The sequence below is a fragment of the Vanellus vanellus genome (assembly GCF_965231255.1).
Source record: "Vanellus vanellus genome assembly, chromosome: 2".
NCBI lineage: Eukaryota > Metazoa > Chordata > Aves > Charadriiformes > Charadriidae > Vanellus > Vanellus vanellus.
The window spans coordinates 22,693,460-22,712,749 of NC_138906.1; the positions used below are offsets into that span (position 1 = coordinate 22,693,460).

At 37.7% G+C, this 19,290-nt stretch overlaps 1 protein-coding gene across 8 annotated transcripts in view; it reads right to left on the bottom strand.

Annotated features, from left to right (window-relative positions):
- CACNB2 (calcium voltage-gated channel auxiliary subunit beta 2) overlaps window positions 1-19,290 on the bottom strand; it is a gene marked incomplete at its 5' end in the record, with an annotated part of 254,788 nt that overhangs the window by 30,867 nt on the left and 204,631 nt on the right. For 4 of the 8 annotated variants that reach the window (XM_082479484.1, XM_082479488.1, XM_082479487.1 and 1 more), the window contains 4 exons: window positions 726-859; window positions 4,743-4,819; window positions 6,620-6,756; window positions 11,156-11,278. In XM_082479484.1, the coding sequence (XP_082335610.1) occupies window positions 726-859; window positions 4,743-4,819; window positions 6,620-6,756; window positions 11,156-11,278 (471 nt within the window). Of the gene's footprint in view, window positions 1-560; window positions 581-725; window positions 860-4,742; window positions 4,820-6,619; window positions 6,757-11,155; window positions 11,279-19,290 lie in introns of all 8 variants that reach the window. The other 4 variants (XM_082479489.1, XM_082479491.1, XM_082479490.1 and 1 more) reach the window with 2 other exon arrangements.

The following is a 19,290-nucleotide window of genomic DNA, read 5'->3' on the forward strand; positions in this document are numbered from 1 at the left end:
CAAGAACATTTGGCTGATATTTTATACATGACAACGGGAAAAACTCAAAGTAAACCGTCAAAATAAGTCTGCCATTTTCCACTGGTCTTATTCACCTGCAGATTTTGCACCCAGTGAATTAGCAGTTTAAATACTGACTAAATTAAAAATATAACGGTTTTGACTATTTGTTTTCTAAGTACAATCTGAGTATCCGATTAGATTTCGATAACGATTTCAATAGACTGAGTTATAAGGGAAAAAAAAATTGACAAAGATAGAGACAGAAAGAACAAGCATGCACTAGAGAGGTGCATTATATGGATTTGTTAGAAATAAATTTCTCAAACTTTAAGAAGGCCTTCTAAGTGTGTCCTATTATTCCATCAAAAAGGATAAGCACTGTAGCAGAGTGTCGTGGAGGCACTGAACTTGGGACTCTTAGTTTTCAAGTACTGGCTCCACTAACAGTTCGATACATTTCTTCCTTAATTCTAGAATAGCTGCATTGTTAATCTGGGGTAATAATGCTAATGATGCCAATGGCAGGATAAACACAGGTAATGTCAATATAAACTTACCGATTTCTGCTTCTGCTTAGCTACAGCAGCATGGAAAAGAAACAAAGAACAACAAAGCATGCATGTTATTGGCTTGTCAAAGGACGCAGACAGTTAACAGGACTAGAAATGTGACGCAGTGCAGGTGAGCAGGTGGACAGATGGGAGCTTGGAAGTCGGTGTTACCTTCTTAAAGAAGGGCATTCTTTTCTCTTTGGAGTGGGGTGATGTTACACTGTTTGCACTGGGTTTGGGGGAGCGATGGTTTGCTGGAATATCATTTTCTTCTGCATCTAAGCCAGTGGCATCTATGTCTATAGCTATATACAGACAAACAATTCAGAATTATCAGATGACAGGGAAAGTAAAGATAGGTTAAAAAGGAAATAACAGGCAAAGAAAAATAAAACTGTCCAGAGTAATAAATAAATAAATAAAAATTAAAAAAATCAACCATGAGTACAAAACACAATAAAACAAAGGGAAAAATTTAAAGGTGCAGTACATTAGGATTAGAAGACAGAAGGCAATCTGTAACAGCTACTATAATATTTTCCTCTGATCCCCTTTTACACAGCTGCATCAGACATACATCAGACATCATTACAAAACAGAGCAATGGCCAAGTTCATTCTTGTTACACCAGTGTAAATCCAAACTCTTTCACCGGAATAGATAAGACTTTCACCAATGTAAACAACAGAACTTGGCCAACATTTGAATTATTTTATAGCAATGAACATTAATTCAAAATGGGTATCATGAATTGAAATTTGAAATGTCACTAGCGTGTCTATAGGAAATTAAGAAACAGAAGAGAAATCACTTTTGAAGACAAAATCAGCCTCATACTGGTGCAATAATATCTATATTTATCTCAGGGTGGACTACATTTGGCATTTTTAACCGTTTTAACTAAAAATGCACAGTAGTCATAACACACATTTATTAGAAATAATAATAAAAAAGACCTAATAATAGTGAAAACTAAAAAGAATGGGTAGCCGAAGAGAGGAAATTGATCCTAACTTGTCTCAGAGACCTGGATCCTGTTGTGAAGAGTGAGGATGTAGGCAGGGCAAAATGGAAGTGAACACAATAAACCACTGCTGTTCAACCTCTACCCCAAAAGAATATACAGCACACAACAGTTATACCATAAATATAAAATATTTACCCTCTTTAGCAAGTAAGTAACAACAGTTTAAGCAAAAATCATCATGAACTCAGAAATAAACCCATTTTCAAAACGCAAAGCCATGTTATCCTGAATGCTGAATCCAACAGATACCTGCTAACTACGTCTGAAACAAAACAACCAACAACCAAATAAGGTTTATTGTTTACAATGTGTAATCCTGATCTGAAGTAACGCACTAAATTATTCTTAAGAAATCAAGCACATACACAAAAGCGATCCCCAAACATGCTGTACATCGCCCTTGTGTGTGAAGATCTTACCCACCTCTTGACACACACTGGTAACACACGCTTATCTTGCCGTGCCGTTATGTTGAACTGGATCTAACTCTAAACAGATCTGCAAGCGGTATCGCTTGCATTGACTTTATCTAAACCCATACTTACTCATTGCAAATCACCTTAATGATCTGTTCTCAGCTGTTTGATGAGTGGGACATCAACTAATACGGCGGTATGTGCTATTAAATTACGCAACAAATAAATATTTCTGTCAAGCCTACGTGCAGCTACTGATTTAAGAGACACTCGGGACAGTGATCTTTTCTGGTTAAGTAAAGTATATTTTCCCATTTGAATTATCCACAGATCTAACGCCATGACGCCGGACAATCCTTGAGTTACAGAACTGCGCCTTTGCGCCTGCCCTCGCCAGGAAAGCCTGTGAGTAGATCCGCAGCCTGTTTCTATACTCCTGCTCCTAAAAACAGCCACAGAAATCATGTAACATTTTCTTCCAGCAACACTGTTCCTTCATCCTCTTCATAAGTATAAAAAGAACATATTATCTTTTCTTGAACACAGGCCAGCACAGGCGCTATAAATCACTCATAATAAGGCATATTAAAAACTCCTTTGGTTCTATGTTAAACTAAAATCACTAGAAAAAAAAAGTCAGGTTTTTTTCCTGTAAAAAAGAAATGTAGCGTTTGATCAGCTAGATATCAGTATCTCCTTTTTTCATTCTCAGTCTTCACACTATGCTAACATCTGTGCTGGTTCTTTTGCTGTCAATTATCTTCAGTTCATTGAGGTTTTTTCAAAGTCATTTTTACCATTATTGTCATTCTGTTTGGTGCCCCATGAGGACTGTATGGGTTGATTAATCTATCAATATAATATTTATTATCATAATGGCTATAAGCCTCCTTTTCATTTGGTTTTCACTGGTTCTTCATCTTGTTTGTTTTTTTTTTTCTTTTGTGTCACTAATTTATATTGAAAAAAAATCCCATACAAAGTAAAAAAATGAAGTTAACTTATTCCCTTACAATCTCTTCAACTCATTAAATAATTTATGTATTTTTCATTTATTATACTTTCAAAAAACAGAGGCCTGTGAATAATAATCGAACCGTGTTTCAGTCACTTCAGTTCTTGTGTTAGTCACAAACTATGCCTTTTTCACCCTTCTTGGGATGTCTTAAGCAAAAATAATACTGCAGACCACAAAATATGCACTATTAATAAACATACTCCAAATCTTCAATGTAACTAAATAAATTTAACTAGATTTTCTTCTTTCTCCAGAAAAACAGGTTTCTGAAAACTACTGTCTGAAGAAATGACACAATGCAATGAATATTACAGCATTGTTAGCAATCAGTTAGTTGGTAATCAAAGTACGCTGCACATTCCCTTACCTCTGAATTCTGTGCAACATTCTGAAAATTTCATATGTTCTACTGTCCAAGTGGTTTTAGGATACCAAAAAAATATCATAGCATTTCAGATGCTCTAACTATAAAATTACAACATAGGTCCATGGACAGTTTCTACTGCAAAAATGCAGTCATTGAAAAAGTGGGCCTTAACAGTAAATGTGACAGTTTAAAGCCATCATAAAATGAAAGATCAAGGTGTGTTCTACAGACTTGTGATCAACACATATTAGTAAACTAAGAATATTTTTCTTTTTTTAAAAGGAAGGTAGGGAACTTAAGTAGAATTTTGATAAACAAACTTCAGTTGTAATAAAGTTGGTTGTTACAAACAAATTCATGGTTTCACAAGAAAGACACATATTTTTCAATTAATTTAATCAAATGAAGCTACTACCATAACTTGATTGAATTGCTCTGTCTCTCTCTTAATGTCCATGTAAATACTTTAAAATTTTCAGGATCATTTTAAGATGCCTGCTCTGTAGGCCAGGCTCCATATAAACTAGTATGATTAGAAAATACATGTCTTTGCCTCAGTACACAAGGCACTAGCAACATTCATTAATATTTTCTGATTGTGGGTATTCAAAATGTACATTTTCTCTCTTAGGAGAAGATAAAACATCCAACAATGCAGCAGCTGAATTTAGTAAATCTTTTTTTGGGGGGAGGGACACGGGGGATAACTTGCTGTTTTGTCAAGGAGCTAGTGCCAGTTTCTTCCACCAAATTGCCATGTATTTGCTTCATACCTCTTGAATCCAACCTAGCTAAAGTTAAACCTGTCTGTTGATGCTCTAAATACAAAACAGTATTTGTCAAAAATTTGTCACAAAAGGCAAAAAATATCCAGTACGCTAGAATTATGTGAAGCGCATCCTCATTATCAGAATTGTGAAACCAAAAGTTCCCGTTATTATAAAATAATGTCATTCTTGATGCTACTGCAGAAACCTCTTGGGAATTTTTATTCTTACTGCTGCGTTTTCTCCTGTACCAGAAGGTATTTCTTGTTCAGCAGGAGTGCTCAGAGCAGACCAAACCTCTAACTCTCCCACTGCGATGCATCCTCATCATTTTATTATGCCTTTGCTATAAAACACCACGGTAAAAGCAAAGAGGGAGTTTCGTGGATTATTAACAGCCCCACCACTGCCTGAACTTGCTGGCATTGACTCCACTACTTCAAACACATCCAAACCAGCCTTACAGGGCAACACAACCACCCAACCTTATAGGTACGAAGTACAGGGAATAAGAAAAATAGGACTAAGTGTATATAAATTTTAACAGTTTAAGTGTATGAGTCTGTAAACCGAAGGGTTCATGACCTACTCACCAGATGATGGAGGCGTTGATTTTCTGGAACTAGGAACGATGTCACCCAAACTGGATGAAGAGTTTCCTCCTGATTTACTGGAGTAAAGCAACAGATATGTTTGAAGTTTCATAGCTTTCTCAGTATTTGTTCTAGCTTATTTATTACCTGCCTTCTAAATGAGCTACTAGTCAAGAGACAAACAGTATTTCTGGCAGGGGCGTAAAAAATACCTCTTATGCAAAATGGGTGTACACATTGAGGAACTGCAAACATCAGTCATGCTCCCTGTTCTGCTCTGCAACCTCATCCTGCTGCATATCCTCTCACTACCTCATGATCTTAATGCAACCCAATTATTAATACAGCTACTGATATATAATTATTAATATTACTGCTCATTGCTAAGATTAACTCTTAAGACAGTGAGCCTATCCGTTTCCTTTAACAAAGGAGTTATTGATAGCTCCCTGATGATAATGATAGCGTGTTTGCCTAACATCTTTTCAATTTAATTAAAGTACAAATTCTTTTGCTGTCTCAATACAAGGTAACACTTAAGAAACAAAAGTCTCTCAAACGAAGACAAAGCAGTCTAGGGTTTTGTCAAGTTCTGCTTTGTGAAACCTATCCAAGCTGTGAAAATTAAACAATGTTTTAGTCATTTTATTTCAGTTACTGTAACGAGAAAAGCACTGAGAAAAGTGTAAGAAAGGCTATTCCACTCTTGAAATAATTCATGTGATAGTACTAGTTTCCACTTTCTCCATCTTAAAGTATTAATAAGCACTAAGTAAATGCATTTGTGGCGTAGGACAGTGTTATCTCCAGTGAAAAGTTCTGGAGAATGGAAGCCTTTACAATTTGGAAAGGGGCCGAATCACTGGGTCAGATTTGGCTGTATCAGAAGTGTCACGAGAGGAATAAGGAACCTGGCGTCCTCCTGCTGAGGACAGCACTCTCATAGGAAGGCATTTCACAGCTAGCAAATGCGGCTGAGCACTGCAGCATCCTGGTCTCCTCCTAGTGCAGACATGCTCTTCAAATGCTGCTGCCCTTCCTATTGAAATAGGAAAACCTTTCTGGCTTCCCAAATGTTTCCCAGCTGTTTTCTCAATTCCAGGTCTATCCCACTCAGACATACTGGAAATATTTGTTTCCTACGTACCCAAAGGTAAGCAAGTGGCTTTTGCTTCCCCACGTGTTAATGTTTACTGGAAAACTACTTTATTAAGCGTTCTACAGTAAAGATGACATCATTACCATCTTGCAGTATTGTTCAATACATTTAGATACCGACTCTTTATTCTTATGTAATGATGGCTGCAGTCAGAGACAACAAATGACTTAACATGAAACTCCCATCATAAAATGCAGTAATCTTAAAAGCTGTATTTGTAGGCTATGAATTTGACGAGACCAAATTAATACGCATTAACTAACAGGACTAACTAATAGGCACTAGCTTCAGCTTAAAAATAAATTCACCTTAATATTTTCTGTAATTTCTAAAATCAGCTTTAAAAGTGTTTAGAAATTGCAAGATCATGAAAACAAGTAACAAATGCTGAAGTATTTAGGGAGATCGATCTGTAAGTCAAAAATTGTGCTGGCATGTAGTAAATGTACTAACTGCAATGTATATTTGCAAATATTTTATGAAAATAAAATGGAATAATAGCCATTGGAGGCCACCACAGACCACCAATCTAAATATCTACTTTACCTCTCAAATGGCAATGACATAAACTATATAAATAAATATTATTTCCTTCATGGATTCGAAATGTTTGTAGCTGCCAATTACAATAATTAAACAGAACTACAGCACACACAGCATTAATTTCCAAGTTGTGTCACAGTCAGTGCTACTATTTTTAATGATTTGTTGTTATTACCTGGAGTAGAATTTTCCTTGTTTTGCCTTTTGTTCATGCTGCAGCCTCATGTTTTCTAGTTTGACTGGGCTTGGTATGAATCCTATTTCACAGCCTTCTTTTACCAACCGTCCTATCCACCAGTCATTATTAAATTTCTACAAAACAAAAAAAAAAAGTCATGTACTAAGAAATTACTGTATTTGGGATCATTTATTAGTTTTAACTTGCAGCTAAGTCATTTTATGTAATTCTTCCCTGCAGTTAATCACTGTACTATGTTATTAGGGCAATGAAGAATTGTGGTAATATTCAGAAATACATTAAAATAATTATACCTTGGCAAATTATTAAAATGCTACAGTACTTAAGCAGAAACCTTCTTTCATAGACTTCATGATTCTCCCCGGCTGTTATTTCCACGCATTTCACCATCTTTATTTTTTTCTGCTTTGCAGTCTTTTCCCCTCATACATGAGAGCTGCTTTTGTTCTCCCTTGAAGTTTCTCTTCGCTGGACACCAGAGATTTGTTCTGATCTGCTCCTACCCACTGCAACGTTTTTTACAGCTCTGTAATAATCTACTTTTCTTATTCTATTATATTCAGTTCTCTATTTAAAATAAAAAATACTACTTCTCAAACTCCCCCGCTTCTCTGAACTCACTAAAATCTTCTGATATATGACTACATTCCGCTGCTTATATATGCTGTACCGCATACAGCTCATGTGATCTGCATAATAAACATACTATGATAGACCCACGAGGAACGGATACCTTCAGATAACTAAAAAAACCTTACAATTATACAAATGCACAAGACAGTGCAATTAACTGCATTTCTGCTATATGAAATATGAGATAATGACTACTCTAATTTAATGATATTTATTCATACACACACAGGGGGTTTGTTTGTTTGTTTTGCAGAGGTCTATTGAGAACTATTCGCTTTTTCCTTTATTATTTATTCACCATTTTGGAAGAGAACAGGTCACTGTTATGTACGGCCCCACACGCAATACTCTAGGAGTTTCACGGGAATACCTACTGTCAAATATGAATTTTGGATAATTTTGATTATTTATGAAACTCAGAACATCTGAATGGGAAGAGAAGTTGCCTTCTTGAATCTGAACCTATGAATGTAGATATTATAGTGCATGTTTAATCATTTAATAAGTAGCTTTAACAAGTGTACAGTTAGGAGTAAAACATGTAAAATGTGTGGGCTCCCATAAGAAGGAATTAATTTCAACGAGAGTACAACGTTGGTGGATCAATGATGCACAACCTAATTGCAGTATTTATCTCTCATTTTGGCTACTATAGGAATGTTGTGATGCTTGAAACAAACTTTAAGATATTTAGCTAACAAAGCAAAGATTAAAATAAATGCACTATCGAGCTCATAAAATATAAGGTGATCTATAACATCCATCCAATGAGATGCCTTTATGAGGAAGAATACTAACATTTAATAGGGAGCTAATCTGGAATAGCAGTTTCTCAAAGTTGTATTAGACTGAAACATATTATTAAAATCACAGCCTTTCATTGCAAAATGCTAACTAAAGTCGTGCATGTGTATTTAAAACATGTTGGAGGAAGGCAAGATAGCAACTGGGTCAATGGAGGCTGCCATTATATGGATCTGCTCTATGGTATATATGAGTACCATTAAATTGGTAAAAGGAAGAGACAGACGGTTTAAAAGCACCATTAAATAAAAATCTGAGCAGCCAGTACTTTTCTATGCTGTCCTACAGTACAGCACACTACTACGTAACAACATTAATTTTATTATAGTTGATAGAAATGCTAAATGCATAGGATTTTTTTCTTCATACAAAAATAAAAGCACGTGGAATTCATTCCTGCAAAGTCTCAAGCCTAAATGCTGTGTCAGTATATGAAATGGAGGATAAAATAGTTTTATAAGTAAATAAACCTACACATAATCCTTTCTAACTCTAAAAAGCAATAGTGAAAATCTTGGTAGCAAGGTGTCCAGCTCCCAAGGTGCTGGCTGGGGTGAGTGATTCTCTCTAATTCACTTGTGGTTGGAGTGCCAAGGGAAACAGAAATATGAATTAAATGCAAAGCAGAATTATGGCCATGCATTAAAGCCTCAAAAGATTCAGAAGTGACTATGATGCAGCACACATTTTTTCACACAGGAAGGAATCCTTCATATGCACTGAGTTTTAATGAATGTAACCTAATAATGAAAATAAACTTCCCTCATACTCAATCACTCCAACACTTTTCACCATTGCCCATGTACTTTTTGAACTGAGGTTTTTCTTGTTTGAGCCCTCTCAGCAGCAGAAACTGGAGAACACTCCTTGCAGACAAGAAAAGGGCAGTATTGATCCAACATGACATTAACTATGCAGGCAAAAGTTATTTGAGACTAGTTTTCTTTATTTCTAGCAACCGGTTAGGTATAAAATATAAAAGCAACACTGCATTTTATAATCATTTATGTTTTTTTTTTACTTTTCATCTGCATAAATAAAGTTTGGACATTTCAGTTCTCCCATCATTAACTATGTGTAGCACCAAAATTACTGAAGGAGTGATATCTGGTGGGATAGAGAGGCCTGGAGAGCGAGCAGGGAACAGCCACGGAAGATGGAGGGGGAGGATGCGATTGTGTAGGGAAGGGCTGATGCTCGGGGCACCCTCCTGAAGAGGTTTGACATGCTCAGACGCCACAGCCACTGCCAATCACAGGACCAAAGAGTCCAAGTCCAAGTCTGAGTCCTTGCAGGTCTCTTCCCTCCTCTCCATCCCAGCGGTGCATCTGGCCTGGGCACAGGATCCCTTCCTGTGTGAAGATCCCTTCCCAGCTCTGCCCTGGCACTGCTAGAGAGTCAACTTTCCTTGACTGCTTAGAGAGAAAACCAGGTATTTTTAAAGGCAATTAGTGCAGAGTGCCTCTTCTATTACACCTGAAGCTGCAAGAACATTTGAATCAGTTTTTCCATTCCTCAGTGGCATACACAGCCACAGACAATATAACAACTCAGCCAAGCTAAGCTTCCTTTCAAGGCATTTCTGGAAATCCAGAAGAGTTCAGGAAACTTTTTCTTCCTCATTTTCTCCCATGCATATTTACATCTGAGTCTAAGTTTTGCTGTGAGGAAAAAAGCATAAATCGTAACAGAAAATCTGCTAACACTGTGTTTCTGGTTCATATGGAAACAGGGGAAAGATGTGATGCAAAGTCTGAGATTACCGACTCATTCAAAATGCAGATGGAAGAGATGACTATACAAAATCATTTAATCTAACCAAATTGAGCCATATTTTCCAGTGGTCCCAGACTCACTGGAGAATGCTGATGACTTTCTTTTGGCAGGACTCTGTGACTGCTCATGTCTACTTTTGTCACAAGACAGAGCAGAGCAATTCTTTTGCGTTACCATCAGACAGAAAACGTATTTCCTTCACTATACACAGTTTGAATATAAATTACCCCTTTTTTGTGTTTAATATATATGGAAAATGATGATCATTAGTCAGCAGTATGAAGGCAATAAACATCCATTTCTTGTTTCCTCAGTCTCTGTCCACCTGTATTTCTACCTGTGTACGAGGAATGTTTCTTGCTTCTTCAAAGCACCTGCACTAGCAGAATCATTGTGCATCATCAATCACAACTACTGAGGGATTTTTTGATAATCTAAAATGGGGCAAAGATATAATTTCAAATGCATGCCTACACTGCTCTCATCCATAAGCTCTCTAGTGCTTCTGCTATAAATTTCCATTTCCAGATGGACCATTTTGTGACAAAACACAATGGAATACGACCAGAAGCTGGAAAATCTTGTAAATCATTCAGAAGGGAGCAGTGGGCTGCTACGGAGGGCCTGTATGGGAAAGTTACCAAGTTATTTGCTTTGGACTGTCTTGCAAGGAGCAGAGAAAGAAAACAACTGTAGGTGTTTGAAACTGAAAAAAAATTAAAATTTTCAAAGCCAAACTACAGGAAAATAAAACCCATGCATCAAACGCAAAGCACCTTTTTTGGCAGTTGCTAGGTGCATCTTGAAACATCATGTCAGTTCTTTGGTATGTAACCATTAACAAAATACTGTCTGTGCCAAGGAGGTAACTTCAGTGAAAAAAAGGAGATCCGAGGATTTTGGGGTTAATTGAGATTCAGTCACACAAATAAAAGAGAATCAACCCTTGGCTGCTGAACCACAACGAACCCATAGAATACTAGAATAGTAAAACCCACAAATATATTATTGAACATGCAGATGTAGATTTTTAAAGCTCTAAATAAATGACTTTTACTAGAGAAGAAAAGCACTTGCTTTCTAAACTTCATTAATTTGATTGTAAGGAATTTTTGCCACTGTTTTTATAAGAATAGCTTTTCAAAGAATATTCAGTTCCTTATATACTGTTACCTTATTAATTTAACATTTGCATAGTGCTTTGACAATGTTAAGTGTCATTTTAATGTTAAGAAATAGTAGCGCTATTACTCAAATAGACCCTTAAAGAGATTCAATTACTCCTCTAGTTTTACTTACTTCTTTAACATGAAGAAAATCTTTAGCCTCAAATGAGATGGCCATGCCTGGGACTGGAACATCGTCATCATGAGCTGCACTGTACCCAACATTTGTCCGAACTGCAAATGCAACAGGTTTTGTCTGCAAAACAAAAGACAAACGCATGAAGATTTCCCTCCCAAACATGTACCTATGTACAAATGTATACACAGAGGATGAATTTTGTAAGTTATCTCTTTAAAATCATAAAAAGTAGAGAATTCTCAAAGCATCCATGTAAAACATCATGAAGCATCGTGTTTACTTACCTCAGTTATTTCATATCAACACATTTGATAGAATACAAGATTTGTTCTCGCTACTAGTGCTCTGAATTCATTTGGGATAAGTGAAATCAGTAATTTGAAACCATAAGCCAGTTGGCAATCCATATACCATGCTCAGCTTGCAGTTCTGCTGCTGCACTTGCCCAGAGCTATGGAGGAGCATGTGCCAGCCCCCAGATAGTCTCCAGGGAAATGACACATTAGGAGGAGCGGTGCCAGCAGCTGCCAGTGACCCCTAAGCAAGACACTGTAGAGCCATTCTGAGAGCACAGCAGTGCGCCCTCAGATTGTCAGGTCATCACCAAATACCAGCCACAGAGAGATTTGCTGGTTCCCATAATTCATACTACAACTTACACTGGTAGCTGATATCGGTGAGTTACAGGATTGTCACAAGTTTTGTGTTCAAGAAGGAAGAGTCAGTGGACCTCCTGGCCCCACAGCCACCCTCCAGCCTCCTGCACAGTTTCTCCTTCCAGGTCCCACCGGTGCTGAACACCTTTCTGCACAGGTACAGTTAAGCAGGTAGTAAAAGTTGCCATCCAGGTCAGCCCAGCCTATAGCTATAGAGGCCTTCCTCTTCTCAGAGGTACAACCAGAATACCAGAGAACAACTTTTATTCTGGTTTATTCCATGTCAGAGAACACCTTGAGCTTGCTCTCCCAACAGAGGATATCATATAGTATCCCGGGGACCCACTGTTGTCCTACCCCAGGTGAAACTTTTAGCCCACTCCAAAATACTCCACATTGCTCTTACAATCTAGTCTGAAGCCCCTACACATTATGGATGGTAAAATATTTTTAAAGACATGAACGAAGTCTCAGAGGTGCTCACGAGTAATTGAGGAAGATGTGATGTAATTTTTCATCTTAAAATATAGTAGAACTTCGACCTGAAAATTTTACCTTTATTAGTTGGTAACCATCATCACTTCAGCTTGGCTAAAAATACGGTATTTTTCTGAGATGAAAAGCAAAAAAATACATCTCATTTCCTACGTAAGGAATTGCTTCCATTCATTCTCAAAAAAGAGGATATGAAAATGCATCCCCTACTTCGTGACAGCAAACGCGAATACCTAAAACCAAAAATCACGCTGTATTTTTCTGATGACCAAAAATGCCTGCCTGCTCCATCCAGGATTACTCTGACAACTTGCATAGTGCTAGAGGACAGAATTCTGCCACGTTAAAATACATGATAAAATAATGAGGGAGATATATAAAGAATTCTAAAGACAGTATCATGTCACCTGGCCTGGAAAGGACAGTTGGAGATAAAGGGAGAGAAGGTTCCCTGTTGCTTAATTTAGGTCTAATGTGCTGTAAAAGCCACAGGGTTCCAATAAAGCAGATTTTAAAACTCCTTAAATAGGCCTGTATTTGAATGAACTACCACAGTCAAACAATTTACATCTAAGTGCACATTCTAGGAAAGCTTTTCAATTTAGAAGGAAAAACAATGTGGTCTTTCATAACAGTGGGGTCAAGAGAGTCTCTGTGTTCGCAAGTGAAACAGGCTGTTTCAGCAGAAATAAATTTTGGAAGGGGACTGCAGAATGGGCTTCATGTTTATGTGGTATTCTGGATCTCAATATGGATTTTCACAAAGAGATGATCAGGAAGTTATTGGAAAAGAGCTCTAATCTATCCCATTCGTTCTTTCTTTAGGAATTAGTGGAAAAACCTTAAGAATCTTAAGAAAGGTTGGGTGGAAGGGCTCTAAAGACTGAAACTGATACCATTTAAACAGGCACTTACTTAAACTGCCTGTGTTCACAGCCTATGATCATCCGAAAAATTAAATTTGGCGATTCCTCCACATCAATTTAGAAACCTCACAGCACTGACACAACATGGGTATGTCCACTTCCTAGAAGCTCAAATCTGTACCTGATCCAACTCCTCTACAATTCTCTCAGTTGTTACTAGCACTCAGTTACCCAACATAAAAGACGACTAAGTATTACAGAACTAAGCACAGCACAAAGATAAAAAGTATTCACACAGGCACTGAATACAGTGATATCATGTATACGCCTTAAAAATAAAAGATAAAATAAATTACTGGGTTTTACTATTCATACAAAACCCCACAACTTTCCTGAATTTAAAAATTACAGGCTAACAGAGTCGATGCTTTCTATGCTATTACTCATTTCAATACTGAAAATACAGATGTGCATAAGCATTAAATTGTCAAATCTCCTAAACAATACTTCATCACTAAATACTACAGTATGGACTAAATCACTCATTGTTAAGAATGATCTTTTTGTAAAGCATAGTAAACTGTCATTGTAACAAAGTATCCCAGAACAAGAATGGAAATATTAAGGAACAATCTTTGCCAAACACTGATAGCGGGGATAATATGCTTGCTTATCCATTCTCACATTTGCTATATCCTGTAGCAAATATAAAAAATGCTCAACAGAGTACTGTGACTTACTCCTAATAGTATCAGTGGATGAAAGACTTTAGGCTGACTAAAGACTTTAAAATCTCTGCTGCATTGCAACAAATAGACATTTTCAGCAAGTTAATGTCCTTGACATACTTCTTAGAAGTGATCTAAAATTTCCTATTAGAGGGCAACACCTGAGTACCCAAGAAAAAGAAAAAAATGGAAGCTACTCCAGAACTATCTTAACCATGAAAGATAAGTAGCAGGTAAAAAAACCTCTGGCATTTTCTGCTATCGAAAAATAAATGTAAAATTCTGAGTAGAAAAACAAAGCAGAACATTGAGCTACAAATATTCACAGAAACGGTATGTCCCATTTTAGATAACTGTCATACTGGTAGAAAGGGAGACTGAATTACCATGGGATTAGACTACAATAATTCACCTAATTGAATATTTAAAACTAATTAATTTATAAAAGTTAAATGCTAGCCTTTTTACATAAATAAATAATTCTGAAAGTTTCATAGAACTGGCAAATTAACTACTTTTTCTTTTCTCAAACTACATTGTCTTGAACTAAAAAAATCCTGTTGTTATATAATAAGGACCTTATGTAAATTTATTTTTTTTTAACATATGCATACATATATTTTAAAATATATCTAGCATTTGCTTACATATTCTACAGTTCTAAAATTAGACTGGGTCAAAACAGTTAAGCACTTTCAGTTCGTTTGTTAAATCTCCATGAAAATGGGATGGCAGTTTAGCACTCAGTTAATCCACAAGATGGACTACAAGGACAGATGCTCCCAGATGTTAAACAGTTTAACATTTCCTCTCTCTCAAGAGAAACAACAACGCCTGTAAAAGTTCACTTATCTTCAGAAGGAACATTCCCACCTTGTTTTCCTTTTTTCCCCTGTAAAAATACAACATTCAACAGACCAGATAACCTCACAAGGAGAATAATAACCAGACCATGAACATTACCATCATTTGTACTACTAGGGCAGTAGGGAACAGACTTTGGAGTGAGGTTCTCCATGAACCAATTTCAGCTCCTGATTTAAACTGAGAATATAAATCAACGCAAACATATTCACCAACTGTTAAACCAACTTTGGCTGTAGGCTTTTGGTAACAAACATTAATTTAGGTGGGATGAGGAAGACATTACTTAATTTTCTCTTTTTCCGCCCGGGTCTCACTTCTTCCTTTTGGTTCACAAGTTATATTCACTTTATACATCTTCATGCCAAGCCTCATTACTAAGTCAATACTATTTACAGTATTATTATACTCTGCTACTTATATTCCCTCATGCTTGTTTTACGACTAACTCGTGTTCAATGCATACATGAGCATTTGCACATTTTACCTGTCTCAGTCAATTTGTCAGTTTAAAGGAGTTTGCACCTGCTTGGCTGAATTTGTATTCAAGAAATATTTCACCCAATAGCAGAGCAAAATAATACAATCTGTTTTCTAGTAATGTACTTAAAACATGACAGGACCCTTTTTTTTTTTCCTATAACTCATTTCAGACTTTTTATGCTGTGCCATAAACCCAGTGGATGCAGCCTCTGGGGACCACAGCCAAGGAGGGAAACTTTCCGACACAGAATTTGCTTACAGAACAGGTCATCTCCCTCACGGCCACTAATTTTGGGAATGTTGCTTGACAATCAAGGTATCTCTATTCCCCATCCACTACCAGAACGTAGAAAACAGATTAGAGCATTTTCCAAACCACTTTCATTTACACCTGAGGTTGTCCTATGTGAAGCAATGACTCTAGAGCTACAGAAATGCAAGCAAGACTTAAGGCTGCCTTTACTTTCTTCAGCAGTAGGTGATGATGATCTAAGGTCTCTGATCCATCTCATTTCTCACTCTGTCACATCATTCCCAGAACAGAGGTACACCAGCTTACATGAAACCAGAATGATGATCAGAATGTATCTTTTTATGAAGGCAACACCAGCTAATCATAGAATCATAGAATAGTTAGAGTTCGAAGGGACACCTCCCACTAGACCAGGTTACTCAAAGCCCCATCCAATCTGGCCTTGAACACTTCCAGGGATGGGGCATCCACAACTTCTCTGGACAGCCTGTTCCAGTGTCTCACCACCCTCACAGTAAAAAATTTCTTCCTAATATCTAATCTAAATCTACCCTCTTTCAGTTTAAAACCGTTACCCCTTGTGCTATTGCTGCACTCCTTGATAAAGAGTCCCTCCCCATCCTTCCTCTAAGCCCCCTTTAGGTACTGGAAGGCTGCTATAAGGTCTCCCCGGAGCCTTCTCTTCTCTTCTTTAGGCTGAACAGCCCCAACTCTGTCAGCCTGTCTTCACAGGAGAGGTGTTCCAGCCCTCTGGTCATCTAAGTCAAGAACTGCCTCAGAAAATGACTCCAGTTATCATTTTGACAAAGTGCTTGTCGAAGTTGGCATCTGTATTAAAGTTTGGAAAATTTGTCTCAAAACAAGTCTCCTCCCTCACTGTTGATACATAATGCTACACATCCTTCAACAAATCCACATTTCACAGATGCCTGTAACTTTATCCTGAAAGCAAGGAATTATTTTTCTCTTGGGTAATGAACATAATGAGTCTCTCCTGAAACACTACTAGGTTTGCACTCATGAAAATTTAAAACCCCACACCATTATTTTTTTTTTTTTTCAGCTGAGGAAAGATGATACTTCTGAACTTTTCATTAGTAGTCATGGTAGGGAGTAAATAGGTCAAACGATGATCTCTGTTTGGCACTACTTGCACAGAGTAGCCCTGTACATAGTGTTTGGGCCATAAGCAATATTGGTACCCCATACAGAACAAAGATCAATAGCAATGTTACCCTGGTAACTGCTGTCTTAAAATGCATCACTTTATTTTGCCCTGCTGTTGACCGAGCGTCAAATATACAAAACAAAAGCAGTTCAAAACCTAGATGTTTTACGTGATTTTCATGATTATTTTTAAGTTTACAATGAAATATATACTGTCACAAAAGCAGCTCGAGAATGCAAAAATTAAAAAAAAATAATAAAAGAACTTTCCTATTTTAAACTTTTTATTTCATACACTAATTGATACATCTGTTACACAAGAAACAAAAATCTAACTCACCTGTGTACACAAACAACTCACAGGAAATTTACATCCTAAATGCCGAATATTGCTGGAGCCTCATTCCAGGTAAGTAATTGTCCAATCTCTAAAAATAACATCTGCTCAGCAATCTCATCGCTATGGAAGCAACGACAATTGATGGTTGTCCAATAGAAAATTAGAGTATACCTGCTGTCACTAAAAGTAGCAATCGATAGATAATATGACTTCCCAGCAAGGATTAGGCTTTCTTTTATTAGCGTGGGTGTACGCATCAAACAAGTCTGGTAGCAAGACAGAACTACAGGATAACCGAGGTTGGAAGGGGCCTCTGTAGTCATCTAGTCCAACCCCTGCCCAAAGCAGGCTTGGCTAGATCAGGCTGCTCAGGGCTGTGTCCAGGTGAGTCTTGAGCACCCCCAAGGACAGACACCACAACCTCTCTGTGCATTCTCCTCCAGTATTTGACCACCCTCACAGTAAAAAAAAACATCCAGGAACTATGGTTCACTCATATCTATGAGTGAGGGACATAAAAATCTATAATGGACAACAAATACTGGCTTTTATACTCCAGCACAAGGAAAATGACGTGTTATTACAGCTGGAAATCACCAATTTCCAGTTTTAATTGTAAGTGGTCTAAAAAGTGGGGGGTTTTAACCACTAGGTTGGGGGTTTTATGTGTGTGTGTGCTGAATACTATTATTTCAGGTTAAGACAGCAGTTGCGTTACTTTCCTACAGCAGCTAGCGCTGCCCTCATAACCCTCTAGTGCCTGAGGCCTTGTCTTGGCCTAGTGCCTCCCTGTGCAAGGTGATGCACTCAGCGCTTCCAACATTACGTGAAGGAGCTGGAAAACAAAAGTTCAGTGGGAGAACAAACCACAATAAAATTGTAGTTAATAAGTAGCAGCCTGAGTACGACAATGGTATAATGAGACTCAAACTCCTCTGAATTATTAAGGCTTTTGAGAGCATGGATCTCTCCCGAGGGATTTGGGAGAGAAGTGGTCAGCCAGAACATGTAGTTCTGGAGCCAAACTTCGTTACTGACTCAGGCACTGAGAAATCATTTGATCTGAGTACATTTTACCATGAATTTCCAAAACTAAGGCAACGTGAACTATGCCCAGCTTGCACTGCTGCCTTAAAAAAGGTTTGGCTCACTCAATTCTTGACTAGGAAACATCACAACCGCTGTTCTCCGGCGCCTGAAGCTAACACGCACGCTCCTGCAGGAGTGGCCAGCAAGGAGACATGCCCATTGCACAAGCTGCCGCTGCGGTCAGCCTTCCCCGCCGACTCTCTAAGCAGGCTGTAAGTGTCGCTGCACGGAAACTCAGCTATTAAAGCCTAAGTGTGATTTTCCTTAGGATTGAGGCCCGTTGGTGAAAGTCATTGAGGAAATCTGTGAATCCTTCCAGTTCCTTGGTATCTCCGCTGCAGCAATTCCTACTCTCAGTGGTGAAGAAAGAAGGAAAATTTAACATATCCAGCTGGTACAAAAGAAAGTCTGCCAGATCCCTTTTTTCTTAACAATAGGTAGGCTTAAGAGAATTTTTTTTTGTCCTCTCGTACTCTCTAGAGACACTTTTGTTACTATTTTAGCTCATCTTCACACACAGCTTGAAAGTCATGCTTCCTACTTCCTTTTACGAAATCATATTTGAATAGAGAGTCACCGATGTCGGTTTACATTCAGCTCAGGAGGCAGCAAAGACTGAAATAGCTTCAGTGACGCACACGGAGCTTTCTCATATGAGCGGGGTCTTTTTTTATTAGAGCATGATGCCAAAACTCATCGGTGGCCGTGTGTTGTCTGCATGCAAGTGTGCCAGAAAGGTGGCTCTTCGGTACCACCCACTCAGGGAGTTAACTGGAACCACTGGAAACAGGCACAGCTGAAGAAGTCTGTTTGTGCTTACTGAAAACATGCTTATTCTGGCAGCAAAAGCCAGCAGACGAAAACTGTCGTTTGCAATAAAAATACTGTGCTGGGATTTCAAGTTCTTTTTTTCAATGTCACAAGTGAGGACATTTTATGCTTATGAGACATTTTAAGCTTATGAGACAGCATTTTAGTAGATCTTAGCTTTCTGGCTAAGTTGAGGTTCACATAGAGAAAATATGTGCAGCAACATTTTCAGGCTATTCACAAACAAAAATTCTCCAGGAAAAGCATAAATCTGTGATACAGCAAGCTAGAGTAAACACTAAATAAATCAACAATACAATGGATGGTTAAAAATGTAGATACTACTATCAAGAGTTCCTGAAAAAAAGCTGTATCATT